Here is a 23,877-nt window from a genome sequence, read left to right as displayed (position 1 = left end):
ACATGGAGTTCAGTTCAAACAAAGCTGATAACTGCATCTTATAACAAACACTATAATTTAGCTGCTTGATCTAACAAAATGTTTAATGAGCAATAAGGTGGAAAGCTGATCTAGGAATCACACATTAGAATTACAGTACGGGCTTTAATGCTTTACCAGGATGTAACTCCTTCACAGTCTTCCCAAGTAAAAGGAGGATGAGAAATAGCAAATTTCATAAGGGCTACAAAAGTTCTGTATAAATAGTAAAGTGTTATTTAATATAAACATTACGTTTTAAAACATGAGGTGTTACCTTAAATGAAAAATATACAAATCATTCAACGTTTACAATTATTTGTCAAAATAGTTGGAGTAGAACTTTCCTAAGAACTAATTTGCATGCAAGTAGATAAACAATAAAAAGAGGCTTTTAACAAAAAATAAGGTCCCCAACCACTTTATAAAGATCAATGGTGGACATATGAAACTAGGCCTCATAAAACTTAGAAACTAGGCCTCATATAGAAAAAAAAAATTAACACCAGGTGGCTCTGGATAAGGTCCCACCCTGCCTCCATAAGGACCCACCCTGATAGGGTCCCACCCTGCCAATTCTGGGGGTCCCACCCTGCCTCGAAGTTCCCGGAATCAACAACTCCAGGAAAAAACCTCATAAGGTCCTGCTCTGACCAATTAGCATAAGACACCTTGCTCAGGCCATAGCTAGACCCAATCATTTTGCGCCTTAAGCTTTGTTTGAATTTCGCGCCATAAGCTGTGTTTGAACTTGTGTTTGCCTATATAAACAACCTGTAACAAGCAGTCGGGGTCCCAGGGCCAACTTAGAGCTTGGGACCCTAGCGTGCTAGTAATAAATAACTCTCTGCTGTGAATCTCGTGTCGGTGATCCTTCGCGGCGACCCCTGCCCAGGAAGGAATCGACAGTTCGGTTCCAACACATAGTCATAAATGTTTACAACATGGAGTGGAGACAGATGGAAAGGTGACATAGCAGGTATTGCCTTCTTTGACGTGAATTCTGACTACAGTATTTCCCCCAAAGTTGGCATGCATCTCAAGGGCTTCATAAAACAGATTTCAAGGAAACACACTGAGAATTTCTGATTCAGTAGCCTGGAGTAGGTTGGGGGTGGTACAAGAATTCATATTTCTGCCAAGTTCTCAGGTGATGCTAATGATACTGGTCTGGAGACCATACTTGGAGAACCACTCCTATAAAGAGGGCCATGGTAGAGAAAGGAGTGAAAGTGAAAGGAATAACCAGGCTAGCAAAGAAGATCTTAATTTTATAAATCTCAAAATTATATCATAAAGTTCTATATGTATATGTATGAACATATTTTAAGAAACTACATTGTTCGCTTCAATTTTTAACGTGGTCAGTGATCAAAAAATGATTTCAAAATGATTAAACAGTTTTGAAAATTATCAAAAGACACAAGATCCACTAGCACATTTTTGCTATATTATTGAGGGACTCCCTGGTTTAAAAAATTAAAAAGCCATTTGGTGTTACCAACTTGCATGTTAGAATACATAGAAATGTATAACCAATAGATATGTTGGCTTTAAAAGGGGTTCAATTAATCAATACAACCTATTAATTTCTACTAAAATGGTACATTCTCTTAGTGATTATTCAGCAAGATACAGCAATTTGGCATTTGAACCTTTGCAATTTTTGCCATATATTTTATGTTTTAAAGCTTATGTTCTAACATGTAGAAGATAACTATTTTACAATATTGTTTTCTTTAACAAACAAATTATAAATGTTGTGTATTTAAAAGAAAAGTTTTAGTGGATAATCATAAGTTATCAAAGAAATAAGTCATTATTCTCTCTAGGAAATTTCCTACTCCAATCATGTCACACATAGTAAAGAAAATGTCAAGTACTGAACTCTTTCCTAAAGCACATTAAATCATATGGCATCATACATAACTTGTCACATTCAAATGTAATAAAAAAATTAACTTCTATTTTGAAATAAATGGAGTAGTACTGAATTATCAGTTTTTGTTAAAACTCATTAGAAAGTAGATGTCAGAAAGTGTTTTACTGATCTGATCTTAGTGAAATTCAGACTAGTCTCATTTGAATTTCATCAAATAGCCTAAACTATTTCTAAGAATACCATCTGTGACAGAATTTAAACATGCTTTGTAAAACATATTTTTCATTCTTTGAAAGAATTTTAACAAATTCATTTTCATACAAATAATACAAGTATTTCACAAGTAGTGATATTTTCTGAGGTTGCATTTCTCAATTCAAAGTATAATATAGAATACTTTATATATTAAAATTATCTGCATCTTTCATAAATACACTTTAAGAAATAAGCCATCCAGTTTTGTTGCTATGTGAAATAATGAAATACTTAGATCTTGGTTCAAAGAAAAAAATATAAAAATTAAAAATTTATGACCCCTTTCTAAAATATTTTGGTCTTTAATGAAAGAATTGTTTCATATAATTAAGCCCTTTTTGTTCTTTATCTTTCAACATAATCTAAGCCACATATTATAATCATAGAAAATGACTTAAAGTTAAATTATCCTTTTTTTTCAAGTGTTTATGCCACAAGTCACTGAGATAATTAACAGCAGAAACAAAACAAGAAACCAAATTTGCCCAGAAATCATATTTTAATCACAAGTACCTCAACAGCTATCCCTCGATTGATGTAATCTTCCTAACAATTGTAAAACCCTACTAAACTAAGCCTCCATTTTATACAATAAGCACAACTAATTTCCCACCCTAATACTTATATGATACCTTGAATATACCCTTCTGAAAGTGCTACCCTATATATCATAGCCTAAATCAATTACACCCTAATTATGAGTAACCCCCAACTAAACCTCTGCCAACTCAACTTTAAACCACTGGATTTCTAGAACTGTAAACGACTATGTATACTTACTTCTTCTTTCCTTGTATTCTAACTTTATACTCAAGGATTTATGCAGTTAATGTAGCTTAATTATTTACAGCAAGACACTGAAAATGTCTAGATGGGATTACACAACCCTATAAACAGATAAATTTGGTCCTGGTCTTTCCATTGGCTCTTAGTAAGATTACACATGCAAGCATCCCCACCCCAGTGAAAAATGCCCTCTATATTACCCAGATCAAAAGGAGCAAGTATCAAGCATGCACAAATGCAGCTCAAAATAGTTTGCTCAACCACACCCCCACGGGAAACAGCAATGATAAATATTTAGTAATAAACAAAAGTTTAAGCTATACTGATATATAGGGTTGGTCAATTTCGGGCCAGCCACCGTGGCCATACCATTGACCCAAGCCAATAGAACTCGGCGTAAAGAGTGTTTAAGATCTGCCCTCAATAAAGCTAAACTCCATTTAAGTTGTAAAATACTTAGGCTGAAATAAAATATACTACGAAAGTAGCTTGAATATCCTGAAGACACGACAGCTAAGATCCAAACTGGGATTAGATACCCCACTATGCTTAGCCCTAAACTGTAATAGTTACATTAACAAAACCATTAACCAGAATACTACAAGCAATAGCTTAAAACTCAAAGGACTTGGTGGTGCTTTATGTCCCTCTAGAGGAGCCTGTTCTATAATCGATAAACCCCAATCTACCTCACCACCTCATGCCCCCAGCATATATACCGCCATCTTAGCAAACCTAAAAAGGTTATAGAGTAAGTACAAGTAATACACATAAAAATGTTAGGTCAAGGTGTAGCTCATGAGGTGGCAAGAAATGGGCTACATTTTCTATACCCAGAAAATCTCACAAAAAATTTTATGAAATCTAAAGACTCAAGGAGGATTTAGCAATAAACCAAGAGTAGAGTGCTTGGTTGAATAAGGCCATGAAGCACACACACTGCCTGTCACCTTTTCAAATACTATTCTAGAAATCCCTAGTACTAAAAACTCTCTACACATGTATAGAGGAGATAAGTCATAACGTGGTAAGCATACTGGAAAGTGCACTTGGACAAACCAAAGTACAGCTTAATCCAAAGTATCTGGCTTATACCCAGAAGATTTCATTACGACCTGATCACTTTGAGCCAAATCTCACCCCAAACCTCACTAAAGATATCATCAAATAATCTTAAACCATTTATCTTATGTAAAAGTATAGGTGACGCAAATTTCATCCTGGCACAATAGACATAGTACCATAAGGGAAAGATGAAAGAACTGAATCCGGCATAAAAAGCAAAGACAAACCCTTATACCTTCTGCATAATGTAATAACTAGAAATAACTTTACAGAGAGACCCATAGCCAAGCCCCCAAAACCAGATGAGCTACCCAAGAACAGCGGAAGAGCATACTCACCTATGTGGCAAAATAGTGGGAAGATTCATGAGTAGCAGTGACAAACCTACTGAGCCTGGTGATAGCTGGTTGTCCAAGATAGAATCTTAGACAACTCCCATAGCAGATCCTCTAATTTTAATAAAGGTCTCCTATTTATACTAGCCACATCAAGCATAGCCGTCTACTTACCCACAGAACTACTTAGTCCTCCTGTAAGTTTAACTGCTAGTCTAAAGAGGGACAGATCTTTATACCCTAGGAAATAACCTTCCTCCAGAGAGTAAAAATTATTACCACCATAGTTGGCCCCAAAGCAGCCACCAATTAAGAAAGCATTCAAGCTCAACATCTAACTATTTTAAATCCTAACCACTCTACTGAATCCCAATATTACATTGGACTTAATCTATTACTTAACAGAAGCAATAATGTTAATATAAGTAACATGAAGATATTCTCTATTGCATAAGCTTACATCAGACCGAAAGAACTCACTGACAGTTAACAGCCTAATATTAATAAGTGATATAATAAGGACCCTATTATTTATACTGCTAATCCAACACAGGTATTCTCGAAGGAAAGTTTACAAAAAGTAAAAGGAACTCAGCCAATCTTACTCTGCCTGTTTACCAAAAACATCACCTCTAGCATTACCAGTATTAGAGGCACTACCTGCCCAGTGATATATGTTCAACGGCCATGGTGTCCTGACTGTGCAAAGGTAGCATAATCACTTGTTTCCTAAATAGGAACTTGTATAAATGGCCACACAAAGCTTCAGCTGTCTCTTACTTTAAATCAGTGAAATTATTCGGTGGGATATAAACAAATAAAATGAAAAGACCCTATGGAGCTTTATTTCATTAATGCAAATAGAAACTCGCCCTAACCCATACCACTGCATTAAAATTTTTGGCTGGGGTCTCGGAGCATAATTCAACCTCTGAACAACCTAAACTAAGACTTCACTAGTCTAAGCAAGTCAACATATATTGACCCAATAATTTAATCAATGGAATAAGTTGCCCTAGGGATAACAGCGCAATTCTATTCTAGAGTCCACATTGACAATAGGGATTACAACCTTGATGCTGGATCAGGCTATCCTAATGGTGTAGCTGCTATTAAGAGTTCGTTTGTTCAACAATAAAGTCTACATGATCTGAGTTCAGACTGGAATAATACAGGTCGGTTTCTAGCTATTTAATATTTCTCCTAGTACGAAAGGACAAGAGAAATAGGGCCCACTTCATAAAGCACCCTCACGTCACAGAAGATACTATCTCAATCTAACAAATCATCACACATCTGACCTGAGAACAGGGTTTAAGATGGCAGAGCCCGGCAATTGCATAAAACTTAAAACTTTATAAATCAGAGGTTCAACTCCTCTTCTTAACAATATGCCTATAATTCACTACCTCCTACTTATTATTCCCACTACAATTGCTATAGCATTCCTTACATTCATTGAATGAAAAATCTTAGGCTATATACAACTATGCAAAGGACCTAACATTGTAGGCCCCTATGGACTGCTTCAACCATTCGCTGACGCAATAAAACTTTTCACCACAGAACCCTTATGACCCTCAGCATCTACTGTCACCCTTTATATTATTGTCCAACCCTGGCCCTTTCTATCGCTCTCCTCTTGTGAACTTACCTCCCTATAGCAGATCCTCTAATTAATTTTAATAAAGGCCTCCTATTTATGCTAGCCACATCAAGCCTAGCCATGTATTCTATGATCAGTATGAGCATCTAATTCAAATTATGTACTAATCAGCACATCACAAGCTGTAGCCCAGACAAATTTCATATGAAGTCACCCTAGCCATTATCCCATTATCAGTTGTGATAAGTGGCTCATTTTACTTACACGCACTCATCACACCACAAAAATTCCTCTGACTATTCCTACCACAATGGCCCCTAGCCATAATCTGATTTATCTCCACATTAGCAGAAACTAACTGGGCTCCTTTTGAGCTAACAGAAGAAGAATCAGAGCCTCAGGCTTCAACATCGAATATGCTGCAGGTTCATTTGCCCTCTTCTTCATAGCATAATATATGAATATTATCATAATTTCTAAGAGCACTACACAGCATACATTCACCAGAACTCTATACCACAAATTTCATTATCTAAAGACACTCCTTTTAACTACTCTGTTTTTATGAATTTGAACAGCATACCCCCGTTTCTGCTACGACCAACTCATATATCTTCCATAAAAAAATTTTCTACCACTTACACTAGCATTCTGCATATATCTCAATGCCTATTCTAATTTCCAGCATTCTATCCCAAACATAGATGTCTGATAAAAGAATTACTTTGATAAACAATAGAGGTTTAAATCCTCTTATTTCTAGAAATATAAGAATTGAACCTACCCCTGAGAATCCAAAATTCTCCGTGCTACTTATTATGCCACGTCCTAAAGTAAGGTCAGCTAAATAAGCTAGCGGGCCCACACCCCAAAACTGTTGGTTATATCCTTCTCGTACTAGTTAATCCACTAGCCCAACTTACTATTTCTTTAAGTATTTTCACAGGGACTCTTATCACAATACTAGGCTCACACTAATTTCTCATCTGGACAGGCCTAGAAATAAACATATTAGCTCTTACTCCAATCTTAATTGAAAAAAATAAATCCCCACCCTGGAGAAGCAGCCACCAAATATTTCCTTACACAAGCAACTGCCATCTATAATTCGTATGACAGGTATCCTTTCCAATAACCTGTACTCTGGACATGGACAATAAATACTATTAATCAATTTTCATCCTTAATAACAGCCCTAGTAATAAAACTAGAAAGAGCCCTCTTCATTTCTTAGTCCCAAAAGTGACTCAAGGAACCTCTCTAATGTCTGGCATACTTCTCCTCATATGACAAAAACTAGCCCCTATCTTAATTATATTTCAAATTTTCCCATCAATAAACACAAATATTCTATCACAATTTTATCCATTATGGTGGGCAGTTGAGGGGGACTTAATCAAACACAATTGTGCAAAATCCTAGCCTACTCCTCAATTAGTCATATAGGTTGAATAATAGCAGTACTAATTTATAACCCAAGCATTACTATTCTTAACCTGATTATTTATTTTAACAATCACGGCATTCCTAGCACTCACTCAACCTGAGCATAAGCACTACAACCCTGTCACTATCTCATGCCTGAAGCTAACATGGTTAACACCTATAATCCCACTAATTCTATTATCCCTAGGAGGTTTACCTCCACTAACAGGATTTCTGCCCAAATGAGCCATCATTCGAGAATTTACAAAAAACAATTGTCTTATTACCCCAACCATTATAGCTCCTCCATAACCCTACTCTACCTATACTTTTATATATGCCTAATTTATTCTATCTCAGTAATAATATTCCCCACATATAATATGAAAATAAAATGACAATTCGAAAGCACAAAACTCATACTACTCCTCCTCTCACTTATGTCTTCTACCTTCCTTTTACCCATCTCTCCAATAATACTAATCATAACTTAGAAATGTAGGTTAAATAAGACCAAGAACCTTCAAAGCCCTTAGTAAGTAAATTACACTTAATTTCTGTAACAGATCTAAGGACTGCAAGACTATTCTGCATCAGTTGAATGCAAATCAATCACTTTAATTAAGCTAAGCTCTTGCTAGATTGGTGGAATTCAAGCCACCAATTTAGTTAACAGCTAAACACCCTAATCAACTGACTTCAATCTACTTCTCCTGCCATTGTGGGGGAAAGGCAGGAGAAGCCCCGGCAGGATTGAAGCTGCTCCTTTGAATTTGCAACTCAACATGAGAAATCACCTCAGGGCTGGTAAAAAGAGGCCTTGACCTCTGTGTTTAGATTTACAGTCTAATGCTTACTCAGCCATTTTACCTTTTTTTCACTTATGTTTATCAATCATTGATTGTTTTCAACTAACCACAAAGACATCAGAACACTGTATCTGTTATTTGGTGCATGAGTGGGAATAGTGGGCACTGCCTTAAGCCTCCTAATTCGAGCAGAATTAGGCCAACCAGGAACTCTGCTAGGAGATTATCAGATTTATAACGTTATTGTTACAACCCACGCATTTGTATTAATCTTCTTTATGGTCATAGCAATCATAATTGGGGGTTTTGGTAACTGACTATTCCCTCTGATAATTGGGACACCCAACATAGCATTTCCCTGGATAAATAATATGAACTTCTGACTTCTCCTCCCCTTTCCTGCTTGCATCCTCAATGGTAGAAGCTGGCGCTAGAACGTGTTTATCCCCCTTTAGCAGCGAACCTAACTCATGCAGGAACCTCTGTAGGTCTAACCATCTTCTCACTCCACTTGGCTGGTGTTTATTCTATTTTAGGAGCCACTAACTTTATTACCACAATTTAATATAAAACCCCCAGCCTTATCCCAATATCAAATATCCCTTTTCGTCTGATCAGTCATCATTACAGCAGTCCTTCTCCTCCTTTCTCTCCCAGTTCTAGCTGCCGGCATTACCATATTATTAACTGACTGTAACCTTATACTACTTTTTTTGATCCTATTGGGGGAGGCAACCCTATCTTGTATCAACATTTATTCTGATTCTTTGGTCACCCTGAAGTCTATATCCTTATTCTACCAGGCTTTGGAATAATCGCCCATATCGTAACATTATTCTGAAAAAAAGGGTACCATTTGGGTATATGGGGACATAGTATGAGCTATAACATCAATTGGCTTCCTAGGGATTATCGTATGAGCTCACCATATATTTACAGTAGGAATAGACGTAGACACACGGACATACTTCACTGCCACTACTATAATTATTGCTATCCCTACTGGCGTCAAGGTCTTTAGCTGATTAGCTACAGTGCACAGCGGTAACATCAAATGATCTCCCGCAATATTCTGAGCCCTAGGATTCATTTTCCTATTCACAGTAGGAGGTCTAACCGGCATTGTACTAGCTAATTCATCACTATACATTATCTTACATGACACACATTTTGTTGTAGCCCGTTTCCACTACGTCCTATCAATAGGAGCAGTATTCACCATGATACAGTGCTTTGTCCACTGATTCCCCTTATTTTCAGGTTATACAATTAATCAGACTTAGGCTAAAATCCACTTCACCATTATATTTATAGGTGTTAATTTAACTTTTTCCCCACAGCACTTCCTCAGCCTATCCGGTATGCTCCAACGTTACTCCGATTATCCCGATGCGTATACCACATGAAATATTATCTCATCAGTAGGCTCATTTATCTCACTAACAGCGGTTATACTAATAATTTTTATGAGCTGAGAAGCCTTTGCTTCAAAATGAAAAGTTCTAACAACTGAACAATCATCTACTAATTTAGAGTGACTTTACGGCTGTCCACCACCTTACCACACATTCGAAGAACCAACCTATGTGAAAACCTAAGCAAAAAAGGAAGGAATCAAACCTCCAGAAACTGGTTTCTAGCCAATCCCATAACCTCTATGGCTTTCTTGATAAGATATTAGTAAAATCATTACATAACTTTGTCAAATTTATAGGTCAAACCCTGTATGTCATAATGGCTCATCCATTATGACAGTTTAGTTAGGCCTTTGAGGCGCTACTATTATGGAGCTACTATTATGGAAGCATTTCCATGACCACACTCTTATAATTATTTTCCTAATTAGTTCTCTGGTCCTATATATTATTTCCATAATACTCACAACAAAATCAATTCATACTAACACCATAGATGCCCAAGAAATCGAGACTGTCTGAACTATCTTACCTGCCATTATCTTAATTTTAATTGCCCTTCCATCCCTACATATTCTATATAAAACAGATGAGGTTCACAACCCTTCTATTACCATCAAAACAATTGGTCACCACTGATACTGAAGCTATGAGTGTACAGAATATGAAGAGTTAGGCTTTGATTCTTATGCAACCCCAACAGCAGACTTAAAGCCAGGAGAGCTTTGACTCCTTGAAGTTGATAACCTAACAGTTCTCCCAATAGAGATACCCATCTGTATATTAGTCTTATCAAAAGACATCTTACACTCATGAACTATTCCCTCATTAGGCATCAAAAGAGATGCAATTCCTGAACGCTTAAACTACCTTGACTGCTACACGACCAGGCCTCTACGATGGACAGTGCTCAAAAATTTGTGGGTCTAACCACAGTTTTATACCTATAATGCTAGAATCAATTCCCTTAAAAAATTTTGAAACCTGATCCATAACCACACTATAATATCACTGTAAAGCTACTTAGCTTTAACCTTTTAAGTTAAAGATTGAGAGGTCTGCACCTCTCTGCAGTGAATGCCTCGACTAGATTATTTCCACATGATCTATTGTTATCTTGTCACTAATCATAACTTTATTCTCATTTATTACACACCCCCTACACAAAAAATAATCAAAACGCAAGAACATTTAACCTCTTGAGAATTAAAATGAATGAAAATTTATTCACCTCTTTTATTACCCTGACATTTCTAGGTCTACCCGCAGTAGTATTAACCATTTTATTTCCCACCGTACTATCTAACCTCCAATCATCTAATTAGTAATCGACTGATCTCCAGTCAACAATGAATAGTTCAACTTGTACTAAAACAAATAATAATTGCTCATAACATTAAAGGACAAACCTGATCCCTAATACTGATATCCCTAGTTTTCTTCATTGCCTCGACCAATCTCCTTGGGCTTCTACCCCATTCATTTACACCAATTACCCAATTATCAATAAATTTAGGTATAGCAGTCCCCTTATGAGCAGGCACAGTCATTACAGGCTTCTGGTTTAAAAGAGAAAATCTCCTTAGCCCACTCTTTACCACAAGGCAGACCCATACCACTTATTCCTGTATTGGTAATCATTGAGATTATTAGCCTATTCATCCAACTGATAGCACTAGTTGAACGATTAACAGCCAACATTACAGCCGGCCACCTACTAATATACTTAATCGGAGGAGCCACACTAGTACTATCAACTATTAGTCTTCCCACAGCTTCAATTGCTTTCATTATTTTAATCCTACTAACCATTCTCGAATTCGCCCTAGCCCTTAAGCCTCTATCTACATGACAATACATAATGACCCACCAAACACATGCGCACCATATAGTCAACCCCAGCCCCTGACCATCAACAGGGGCTCTCTCAGCTCTTCTAATAACATCTGGCCTGGCCATGTGATTTCACTTCAACTCTACAACTCTTTTAACCCTAAGCCTATTATCCAATACACTAACTATATACCACTGATGATGTGATATTATCCAAGAAAGTACATTTCAAGGCCACCATACAACCATTGTCCAAAAAGGCCTCCGATATGGAATAATCCCATTTATTATCTCAGAAGTATTCTGTGCTGGTTTCTTCTGGACATTTTACCACTCTAGTCTAGCTCCTATACTAGAATTAGGGGGACACTGACCCTCAACAGGCATTTTTCCCCTCAACCCCTTAGAAGTACCCCTCCTGAATACATCCGTATTACTTGCATCAGGAGTTTCAATTACTTGAGCTCACCACAGCCTAATAGAAGGTAGTTAAAAACAGATAATTCAAGCACTATCCATCACAATTACTTCAGGTATTTACTTCACCCTCCTATAAATCTCAGAATATTTTGAAACCTCCTTCACTATCTCTGATGGGGCACCTCTTACCTCTTCACTATCTCTGATGGGTTACCAATTACCTCTTACATTTTTTATTAATATCACATAGAACCATCTTGAAATATCTTATTCCAGGCCCTAACTTAACTACCTCTTCCTGAGATGAGAATTACAGTAACCTACATGGTATTCCTATTTCTATGAACTTATTTTGCACAATGATACCAGATAAATACTTGAAGAGCTTTTCATAGTAAAATTATCCTAAAATAACAATAACAAGAACAACATTTGTAGGGTGCTTGCTATGTGCCAAGCACTTTACTGAGGTTTTAATTCTTGTAATAATCCCATGAGGTACCTCATAATAATGAGGTACCATTATTACCCTCATTTTACAATGAGAAAAGCGAAGTTTAGAGATGCTTAATTAACCTACCCAAGGTTACACAGTTGCTATGTGGTAGAATAGAACTCAAACAGGCAGACATATTCCAGAGGCCACATTCTTAGCCATTTTGCTATATTATTTCTACATATAAATATAATTATTGCCTACAGCATTTAATCCAAGTTCCTTTCTTTGGCTTTAAAGACCTCAAAATCTAATCCAATCCTAATTATACTTCATTGTGTACCAGTCCTACTAGACTTACTGTTCCCTTCTACATGTCATCTTCCTCTTCTAATTCAACAGTAATTTGTCTTACTGATACATTTTGTTCTCTACAGCATATAGTTGGATAAAGAAATTTACTCTCAAGGGCATTTATATTTTGATATATTAATTTGAAGCATTTACATTTATTATAACAACAGGACATACCCAGATTCAAATCGTGATTCTGGAACTCTTTGCTATGTGACTCTGGTTATGTAACACCCCACTGCCTCAAATTCATCACAGTAAAATAGAGATAATAGTATGTCACTCAGAATGTTATTGTGGTGATTAAATGAGTTAAGTAAAGTTCTTGGAAAGTTTAGAATCCTTTCCAACTGGTTCCTTCACTGTGCCAAGAATCTTCCATGACTGACAATATATCTACCCCAAATTAAAAACAAATTAGTTATAATCTGTGGTACAAATCAAAACTATAGTATTTTCATAATCACAGTTGATTAACAGAAATGGTGATCTATGCGCAAAGAAAAAGCAATGCAAAACAGATTATTTTTCAAGGTAAAAAAGAAGGTAAGGATGCCAGAGCAGACCTTTCTTTATATGTAGAAAAGCACTGGGTATTTTAATGTTACTATATATATGAATGTAGGAAGTTCCAGGAAGGCTATTATTTTATATTCAAACAGAATATAAACAGAGAGGACTTTTAGGTTGACTATCAGAGGATTGCCTATATTGAGTATAAACAGCAAGGGGTGGGGGGGAAGAAAACTTAATTCCTATAGTACTCCAGTGAAGTATTTTCCAGATACCAACTTCTGCAAAGTTTCTATTCTCCAAACAGCTAAAATAAATCTATGCAGAACATCCCATATTTTTGTTTCTATCAAATAGCTATAAAATACATGGATTTTACTATCATTTAAAAAGGTCCAATTTTTCAGCACAAGAAGTGTTGATTTCCCTTTCTTCTAAAAGTATCTAGACTTTTCACTGGTAACCATCGTTTTCCTACTCTCAGTATATGGGTTACAGGCAAAGATAAATCCATCCCCAGCTCTAAGAAGAGGCATTTGGTGGAAGCTGTGGTCAGCGAGAGCTTTGCATACACTGCCCACTAAACTAGTATGGGAATAGGCATGACACATGAGCCAACTGGTTTTAATCAAAGCAAATCCTAAGATTTTTGTGTGCATTACTAGAAAACAGGTGTTCTTTCTGTTGGACTTGGAGCTCAGAATATAAAACTCCAGCTCATGTATAGGGGACCTACCCAAAGTGAAATCAACATAGATTTCATTATATATACAACACTAGATAGCTACTAGTCAACTACGTAAGCTGACGCCCTAATGACAATTTAAGTTCTTACATAAGGTGGCATAATGCTAGATACCACTGGATTCTTCAGTTACATCAGCCAATTAATTTTTATATGGCTTAAGCCAGTGTGACTTGGGTCTTCTGCTACTATTAACTATATATTCCTAACAAATATATGTGTGATGGAGGAGTCACTTATAAAAATGAAATAAAAATACATACAGTTAGTACTCGCTTACCTTTTGGTTTAATAAAGCACTTGCCAATTTTTGTACTTCTGAGCTCAATAAAGTAGTTCCTCTGATGACTTTGCTGAGAGCAGCAAGAGACTGGTGAACACTTTGTACTAAACGAATAGCATTAAATTGTTCAAGAATGATGAATGACAATATTGGAGATCCTTGTCGATCATTAGGAGGAGGCACTTTCTGATGTATCAGGTTTGAATTCTAAAAGAAAAATGTTATAATATTTACTGCATAGTAACATAGATCACTGATATATAAAACGCTTTGAAACTTATTTAAACCCTTTGTTCTATTCTGTTTTAAAAATTGTTTTGAAATGCTTTTATTTTATAAATGGTCAAATGTATTAACAGCAAATACACAGGAAGAGAATTCTGGAGTTCATCAACATTTAAAGTGGTGTGTGGACCAGGCACGGTGGCTCCCGTCTGCAATCCCAGCACTTTGAGGGGGCCGACGCAGGTGCAGCATTTAAGGTAAGGAATTTGAGACCAGTCTGGTCAACATGGTGAAACCCCGCCTCTACTAAAAATACAAAAAAAAAAAAAAAAAATTAGCCGAATATGGTGGTGTGCACCTGTAACCACAGCTACTCAAGAGGCTGAGGCAGGAGAATTGTTGGAATCCAGGAGAGGGAGATTGCAGTGAGCCAAGATCATGCCACTGCACTCCAGCCTGGATGACAGAGTGAGACTCTATCTCAAAAAAGAAAAAGAAATGTGGGAAATAAGAATTAGGAATAGTGAAAGGGAAACCACATTAAGTAATAGTATGGTAAGAAAAGAAAATAGAAAAAATGGCATCCTGTAAGTCAATGCAAAGAGATCAGAACAGCTGCAATACTACTCAACCACTACAAAGAGAGCAGAAGAGATCACGGTTTTAAAATAAAATGTGAATGGGCATTTATTTCAATTTGAAAATTACAACACCAAACCAGAGTAAAACCAAAAACAAAATCTTGTGCTCAAGATCAGTGAACATTGTATCTTTGTATTTATTTCCATATATATATACTTTAACAGAGACTGTGATATATGACAGTTCTGGGGTTTCTTAAGAAAAACTGAAGGAATCCCATTTGTTTCAAAATAGCTTATGTGATTAAGAGAAAAAAATCACTTTAAATAATTAAAAGAAAAAGATCACTTTCAAAAATATCCTAAAAGTGTCAAAGAGCTGCCAAGAAATAATTGTGGAAAGTGCTATTCTCTTACCTACTACTCATTATCTTAATTTTCTCTATGTATTCTGCTTACAATCTTCATTAAGGATCCCTTCTCCTCATTCTGCTAGTTGCCACATTGATGAGTCTATGGTGGCACTGTTGCTTTTTCATCTACGTAGCATAATAAGTAATTTAACCTACCATAGTTATTGCCATTAAATAAATCAACATTAAGTAAATCTTATTAGCATAAAATCATTCCTAAAAGCAGATTCAGCCTATGAGATTACATATTGACATTTTTATTCCTATCACTGCTATATTTACATTATTAATACTCTGAAATCATTTTTGAGATACACACATACTGAATCCAGAGGAGGAAAAAAGTCTAATATTATAAAAAATTAATTAGAATTAACTACTTGTCAGAGCATGCAATAAGTAATATTTAGCACATCTCCATCCTAAATCAACTAAGTAATAAAATTCAAATAAAATTTGAGTTATAGACCTTCTGTAATCCTTTATATTAAAACAGGGTTCCTAGAAGTAAATAATATGTGGTATTTAAATATTTATCAATCATATACTAAGCAAGATTAACAAGTACTAATTTAGTTTGTTTCAAAGTATATTTTGTGGATTTTAATCCATTTTATTAGGTTGATAGCACTGTTTGCACTGTCACTTAATAGAACAAAAACACTCAAACTTAGATCACTGAAGCAAGATTCCATTTATCTACAATCTGAGAAAATAGGTAGCTAAATGTATTAAACATTTTATTTTTTATTTATTTACTTTTTTTTGAGAGGGTCTTACTCTGTCACCAAGGCTGGAGTGGCTCACTGCAGCCTCGACCTCCTGGACTCAGGTGATCCTCCCACCTCAGCCTCCTGAGTAGCTAGGAATACAGGCACCCGTCACCACACCCAGCTAATTTTTGTATTTTTTTGTAGAGACAGGGTTTTGCCATGTTGCCCAGGCTGGTCTCAAACTCCGGCACTCAAGTGATCAACCTGTCTTGACCTCCCAAAATGCTAGGATTACAGGCATGAGCCACCATGTCCAGCCTAAACTTTTTAAAAGGTTGATTTAGCAATCCCCACAATATGCAAGCTGAAAATAATTCTAAAAATAAATACAGCTGCTTTAAGCATTCTCAAAAGATGAATGGAGCATATTTATGCAGTAGCAACATGTTAAATTGTATGTTACGTAGTCTGGAAAATAAACTCAATATTTATAATTCAAATACAGCTAACAATCACAAAATGAGTATGTTACAACAACTATGCAGTATGCTTTTTGATGAAACTGGCAAGTGACAGCCATATGTTTACTCAATTGATTACTAGGGATTTTGTTAATGAGTAAGTACAATTGATTGAATTGTATGTTTTTGAAGGCTTGCTTCTGACATTTTAAAGTTCATCTTGTCCTTAAAAAGCTCTGTATATACAGACAAAATCATTATCTGATCATGGAGCTGCTAGGAGGGAATAAGGTTTTCTTTTCTTAATTCCTTTCTGTCTGCCTTTCTTTCTCTCATTCTGTCTCTTTCTCTATTTTTATTGATTTAGAGGATACAGGTGCAGGTTTCTTACATGTATATAATGCATAGTGGTGAAGTCCACGCTTTTAAAGTACTCATCACCTATGAAGTACAATGTTCACTATTCAGGTATATTTTCAACCCTTACCCACCTCCCACCTTTTACAGTGCCCCATATCTATTATTCCACTTTGTATGTCCATGTGTTCCCATTGTTTAGCTCCCATTTATAAGTCAGAGCATGTGATACTTGACTTTGTTTCTGAGTTATTTCACTGAGCATAATGGCCTCCAGCTCCATCCACATTGTTACAGAAGACATAATTTCATTCTTTTTTATGGCTGAGTGGTACTCCATGGTGCGTGTGTGTATACAGGTTATCAATATTTTAAAACTTAGCTCTTAAGGAAAATCTTTTAGGCAAGAAAAATGTGTCTAATTTGGTACAATTTAGGTGTGAAACCAGGTTGTTTGTGTTTTAACTGAAATAATTTCCTAGGTGGGATACTATTTTAGACCTAAGTGAATGGATGACACGTGCAAGTAGTATTATTTTTGTTTGTTGATAATTGAGCTTTTAGAAATGATTCTCTCTCAGAATTTTTTTCACCAGAGTACACTCAAGCAATGGCTAGACAAGAGTTTAGCATGTTTTTCTGTAAAAGTCCAGACAGTAAACATGTCAGGCTTTGTGGGCCATAAGGTCTCTGTTGCAAGGACTCAATTCTGCTGTTGTAGGATGAAAATAGTCACAGACAATACAAACAAATAGGCACAACTGGGTTTTAATAGAACTGTATTTACAAAAACTAGCAGCAGGCTGGATTTGGCCTATTCCTGAGCTGCAGTTTGCCAACCTCTCAACTAGATTATCGCTTGTGCAAGGTGTTATAGGGATTGATAGAGAGTCTAGATAACATCAGAGTCCTCAGATATGTGACTCAATGAAATTCGTAAGATATAAAATGTAGCCTCTGCTGTGTGTATTTATCCATAGCTTATAAAACAGTAATCAACAAATGGACAAAGGTATTTTTTTCCAGATAATATGATCATGTCTTGGTTCAATGTATGTTTTCTATGATAAGGAAGATAAAGATAACAAAAGACTTGATGAACAGTCATTTTAAAAAGCAAAAAAGGCAATTAGAAGTAAAAACAAAGTTGGAGTGGCTCTGTAAGGGTTATAGAAAAGGGAGAAATACCTTCACTTCCATGTAATGGAAATTCTACCTTTGCCCTCCAGTAACCCTTCATTCCTCTTTAGATAATCATTTCCTAACATCTGGGCAGAAGCCTTTCCCAAATCGTAGTCCACATAGTTCCGGAAGAGTTGATTCAACTCAGTTCCACAAATTAATTTGTAACTTGAATTGAGGCTTAACTAATGAGAGTGTTTCATTCTCCTGACCACAGTGACTGGTTCAGGGACGGTAGCATGACCAAACAGAGACAATGAAATGTGGTAAGAATTCTGCTGGGTATTCTGAAAAATAGGTAACTGTTTCTTTCTACTAGACTTGAACCTGAGGGATCATAAGTTACAGAATAGCTGCAGTAATTCTGTGGTAATAAAGAAAGGCTGTATGAAAAATGGTGCCAACATACAGAACAAACTGTGTGTTTGTACATATATATAAATATACATGATATATATGTATATCAGTGATACAATGATCACATGTAATATACATGATCATACATATGTATATATTTCAGCTCATCAGATCTTTCAGAATATATATATGAGGATATATATAATACATAGTAAGAAATATATATGTATATAGAAATCACTGTGTCCTCATGACATTCAAGTTCCTTGAAATAAGCTATGAAAAAAACCATTTTAACACCTTTTCAGTCATGTACACCACAAATTTCCATTTTTCACATAAGTCAGTTTGAGCTGAGTTTTCCAATTACTTGCAATATAAAATATCTTACCTGATTAATGCAAGTTCAACAGACAACTTTCCCAAGCATCTACAATCAGGTCAAAATATTACATATCTGCATTAAATTATGCCCATATCTGCATATCTGTACATTATGTACATATCTGCATTAAATTAAATCCACAAGTAGATTTCTGGGAAAACTGTGGAAAGAGGAGGGTAGGGAAGGGAATAAAAAAGGAAAGAAAATAGCAATATGAGTTTGGTGAGTTCAAAGAGTTGAAAGATTATAGAATTTCTGGCCACCCATTTCATAGGCTAGCTGGCTGCCTTACTATACCAAAAGCCAGTTATTAGTGGACAGACCTTAGATTTCTAAACCTTTTATACCTAGTAACAACTATAGTCATACCTCAGGGGATTGGATTTCCCCCTCCTCCCATAGCACAGAGTATCCACGTCTCAATTACTTTTCCACCGACCTTATTTCAAACAAAAGCTCCTTTGTATTAGCTCTGTTTGTCCACTAATAACTGGCTTTTGGTACAGTAAGGCAGATGGCTATCCTGTAAAATGGGTGGCCAGAAATTCTATAATTTTTCAACTCTTTAAACTCACCAAACTCATAATGCTATTTTCTTTCCTTTTTTATACCCTTCCCTATCCTCCTCTTGGTATTGAACTTCCCTCAATACCAAAATCCATGGATGCTCAAATTGTTTATATAAAATGGGGTAGTATTTGCACATAAACTGCACACATAATCCTGTATACTTTAAATAATCTCTGCGTTACTTATAACACCCAATACAATGTAAGTAAGCATTATGTAAGTAGTTGTTATACTGTATTGTGTTTTTTATTTCAGAATATTTTCCATCTGTGGTTAGTTGAATTTGCAGATGTGGAACCTACAGATTCGGAGATGCACATTCCTTTTCATACCAGATTATCAAGTGGATCAAATAAAACCCAAACAGTCATGTTTTAGTTGCAATTAAAGATATTTTATTTATTTATTTATTTATTTATTTATTTATTTATTTATTTATTTATTTTGAGACGGAGTCTCGCTCTGTCGCCCAGGCTGGAGTGCAATGGCCGGATCTCAGCTCACTGCAAGCTCCGCCTCCCGGGTTTACGCCATTCTCCTGCCTCAGGCTCCCGAGTAGCTGGGACTACAGGTGCCCGCTACCTCGCCAGGCTAGTTTTTTTTTTTTTTTTTTTTTTTTTCGTATTTTTAGTACAGACGGGGTTTCACCGTGTTAGCCAGGATGGTCTCGATCTCCTGACTTCGTGGTCCGCCCGTCTCGGCCTCCCAAAGTGCTGGGATTACAGGCTTGAATCACCGCGCCCGGCCTAAAGATATGTTATTTAAATGAGCAATCAGAATTCAACCAGGGAAAGTATATAATAAATACCCAATAAATTGTTTAAATCAGAAGTGTTGAAGAGCTGAAATAAAAGGCAAAAACGCAGGAAATTAGTAGATGAAGTACAGCCAAGGCTGAAAGAGAAGGGGAGTTGATATGGTTTGGCTGTGTCCCCACCCAAATCTCATCTTGAATTCCCACGTGTTGTGGGAGGGACACAGTGGGAGGTAATTGAATATTGGGGGTAGGTTTTTCCCATGCTGTACTCGTGATAGTGAATAAGTCTCACGAAATCTCATGGTCTTATAAAAAAGAGTTCCCCTGCACAAGCTATCTCTCTTTGCCTGCCCGCATCCACGTGAGAAGTGACTTACTCCTCCTTGCCTTCTGCCATGGTTGTGAGGCCTCCCCAGCCATGTGGAACCATAAGTCCATTAAACCTCTTTCTTTTGTAAATTGCCCAGTCCCGGTGTGTCGTTATCAGTAGCGTGCAAATGGACTAATACATGAGTATTCTGAAAGATCTGAGGCATGGAAGCTAATGCTATAAGCTATTACTTATTTCTAAAAGAAAAATCAGGAGGAACCTACAGAGCACTAATACAAAGGAACTTTTGTTTGAAATAAGGTTGGTGCAAAAGTAATTGTGATTTTGTCATTTTAATAAAAACTATGAAACTCTCAAGGCATATGAAATTAGCAAATAATTTTAAAGCAAATTATTTTTAAAAGTAGTCTATTAATAGAAAAGACAGCACATTAATAAAAATTTTTATTTCTAGGAAAGTATTTTTAATATGATATCTGCTCCATAATTTGGCCTGAGGAATGATTCTGCTCTGTGAAGCTATAAAGTAAAGAGGCAACCTAGTAGAATAATAGAGTAACAATAAAATCTCACATTAAGAGGCCTAACATAGATCATGATATTTAAGAGGAAGAATGGCTAATTTTCATGGAGCACTGACTATGTGTCAGGCTTATGCCTTTCAGTACAAAGTTATTTTGTTACATTTTAAGTTTTGGCTGGGCGCTGTGGCTCACGCCTGTAATCCCAGCACTTTGGGAGGCCGAGATGGGTGGATCACCTGAGGTCAGGAGCTCGAGAGCAACCTGGCCAACATGGTGAAACCCTGTCTCTACTAAAAATACAAAAATTAGCTGGGCGTGGTGGTGCACACCTGTAATCTCAGCTACTCAGGAGGCTGAGGCAGGAGAATCACTTGAACCTGGGAGATGGAGGTTGCAGTGAGCTGAGATTGCACCATTGCACTCCAGCCTGGGCGACAAGAGTTAAACTCCGTTTCCAAAAAAAAAAAAAAAGAAAAAAAAAAGAGTTTCAGGAATATAAGAGTGTGAGAGAAGGGTGGGTTATGAATAACAACATAGAAAATCATACATTTGAGATTTTTGTACCTGCTTAAAGGAAACCAATAGGAAGACCTTTTTTTTTTTTCAAAATTGACTTACATTGAAAAGTTTATCTTTTCTTCCATGCCCACCTAAAAATCAAATGATGTATATTTTTCCATGAAATGCCTTTTGGTGTGCTTTATGTGCATGACTGATTCTTAGAAAGTCAATAAGACAGCCCAAAATACTTTGTGTGTGTGTGTGTGTGTGTGTGTGTGTGTGTGTCTGGTGTTTTAAAGTATGAGAAGAGCCCAACTGCTCTCAAAGAGTAAGCCAGTTGGTTCATAACTTTATGGCTAAAAGGAAGAGTTAGCATTTCAACAGCTACTGTACAGACTCAATGAGAAAACAGTAATTCCAACACCACATAACATCACCACTGAACTAAAAAAGGAAGTCTACAAACAAAGCATAATCATTTAATACACATATGACTTATTTCACAGTTGCTCAAAATAAAAAGAATATCTCAGCTTCTATTTCAAGTAGGGCTAGCTACTGCTGAAAACAACTAAAAATGTTGAACAACACATTAAAGCATATTCTTAAATGCACCCAAATGTAACTGTGAGTTCAGAAGTGAGGCATGATTATTCAGAAAGCTAAGTGTTGAGTTTTTAATCTTCATCTTTATTTACCTCATCTTGAATGTGAATAGAGGTATTCTAGATCACCAATTTCTTATTAATTCTTTCACAGTAACTAAGTGTGTTGCCCCTACCTTCTTGTCCCAGGTCTTATTTCTCAGGCAGCCACATGAAAACCAGATGAATTATCCTATTCAAGTAGACAGATCTTCCACTGGGTGGGTACAAGGGGTAGAGAAAATTGTTTTTCTCAGTTTATAAAGAGGAAGAAGGCAGCTGTCTTCTTTCCTTTGAAAGGGTATATCTAGGAAATGTAATGTGACTGAAACCTAAACGACACTGTGGTACATAAATACAGTCTCTCTGGGAGCCAGATGACCTAGAGATGATTCCAATTTTTAGAGCTTTATTCCTTTTGATATGTAAATATTTATGGAGATAATGCTATAGTCCCTCAAGGACTCTGGATTTAATATAGGAATTTAGGCCCTTTTGCCCTTTTTTGGAAGCTAATATAAGTTTTATTCTCCTTTCTGATCAGACCAATAAACCAGGCAAATGGCCACAAATTTAATTCTATGGTAGATGAAGAGTCATAAGACTGGGATTTTTTACACAGAAACACTAAGAATGTAACATTTTGACAGATCAGATTCAGCTGAAAAAACAATGAGTGAACTGGAAGACAGTTCTGTAGAATTAATTCAGAATGTATCATGAAAAAAAAAAGATGGGAAATATGAGAAATAAGACACACGATGAACAGAGAGAAAAAGGTCTAATATATATCCAATCAGAGTTCCAGAGAAGAGAGATAGTGAAGCAGTCAAAATTTAAAGATTAACTCAGACGTTGATAGTACTGATCAACGCCACCAATAAAAATTCAAAAAGCCCATTAAATCTTACAAATTCTTTAAAAAAAAGGAATTAAAGAGAAAAAGAACACAATTCCATACTCAATCTCAACAAAGTATAACTGCCGAAAATCAAAGTAAAGAGATCTCAAAAGCAGCAAGAAAAGATAGATCAAAGAAGCAAAAATTGACTTCTCAACAACAGAAACCAGAAAAGACAGAATTCTACCTCAACTCTCCCTTCAATATAATGAGACATTAGATGTTAATACAGAATAACATACCCTTTAAGACAGAGGGCAAATGAAAGGCATTTTCAGATAAGTAAGAACTCAAGAGTTTACAATCAAAAGATACTTTCTACACTACGAGCAGATGCAAAGTGAAACCAAACAGAATGTCTGAGATGCAGGAAGAAATAAAGAACAACACAAGTGATAAACATGGGGCAAATCCAAATAAGCATTATGTACATGACTACAACACCAAATAAGCATTATGTACATGACGACGACAACAACAACAAGAAAGACAGACTAAAATATAAAATTATAACTGCATATAAAGTTGGAATTGAGTGCAATATACTAAGCTTCTTGAACTCTCTGGGAGTTATGCAAATATACTGAGTTTAATTTTGATAAACTATGTATGTACAAACAATATATAGAATACCAACTAAAAAGTAAAAAATGCATATAAGTTGTAAACTAGGAAGAAGAAACATTAGAAAATAATCAGTCCAAAGGAAGATAAGGAGTAAAAAAAAAGTAGAAAAAATACAAAATGTATAATTAATCCAAATTAATGTAAATAGACTAAATATTCCAGTTATAG

General features: G+C 36.0%; 1 protein-coding gene across 4 annotated transcripts in view; it reads right to left on the bottom strand.

Moving 5' to 3' along the window:
- Positions 1–23,877, bottom strand: part of LOC105493700 (dynein cytoplasmic 2 heavy chain 1) — a 361,100-nt gene that overhangs the window by 56,801 nt on the left and 280,422 nt on the right. For 3 of the 4 annotated variants that reach the window (XM_011761557.3, XM_011761558.3, XM_071075514.1), the window contains one exon: positions 14,178–14,387. In XM_011761557.3, coding sequence (XP_011759859.2) covers positions 14,178–14,387 — 210 coding nt within the window. Of the gene's footprint in view, positions 1–14,177; positions 14,388–18,860; positions 19,015–23,877 lie in introns of those variants that run through there. The other variant, XR_011611022.1, reaches the window with a different exon arrangement.

Source organism: Macaca nemestrina, chromosome 12 (genome assembly GCF_043159975.1).
Source record: "Macaca nemestrina isolate mMacNem1 chromosome 12, mMacNem.hap1, whole genome shotgun sequence".
Classification (NCBI taxonomy): domain Eukaryota; kingdom Metazoa; phylum Chordata; class Mammalia; order Primates; family Cercopithecidae; genus Macaca; species Macaca nemestrina.
Note: the sequence above shows the minus strand (reverse complement) of the source record. Positions and strands in the feature narration are given on the sequence as shown.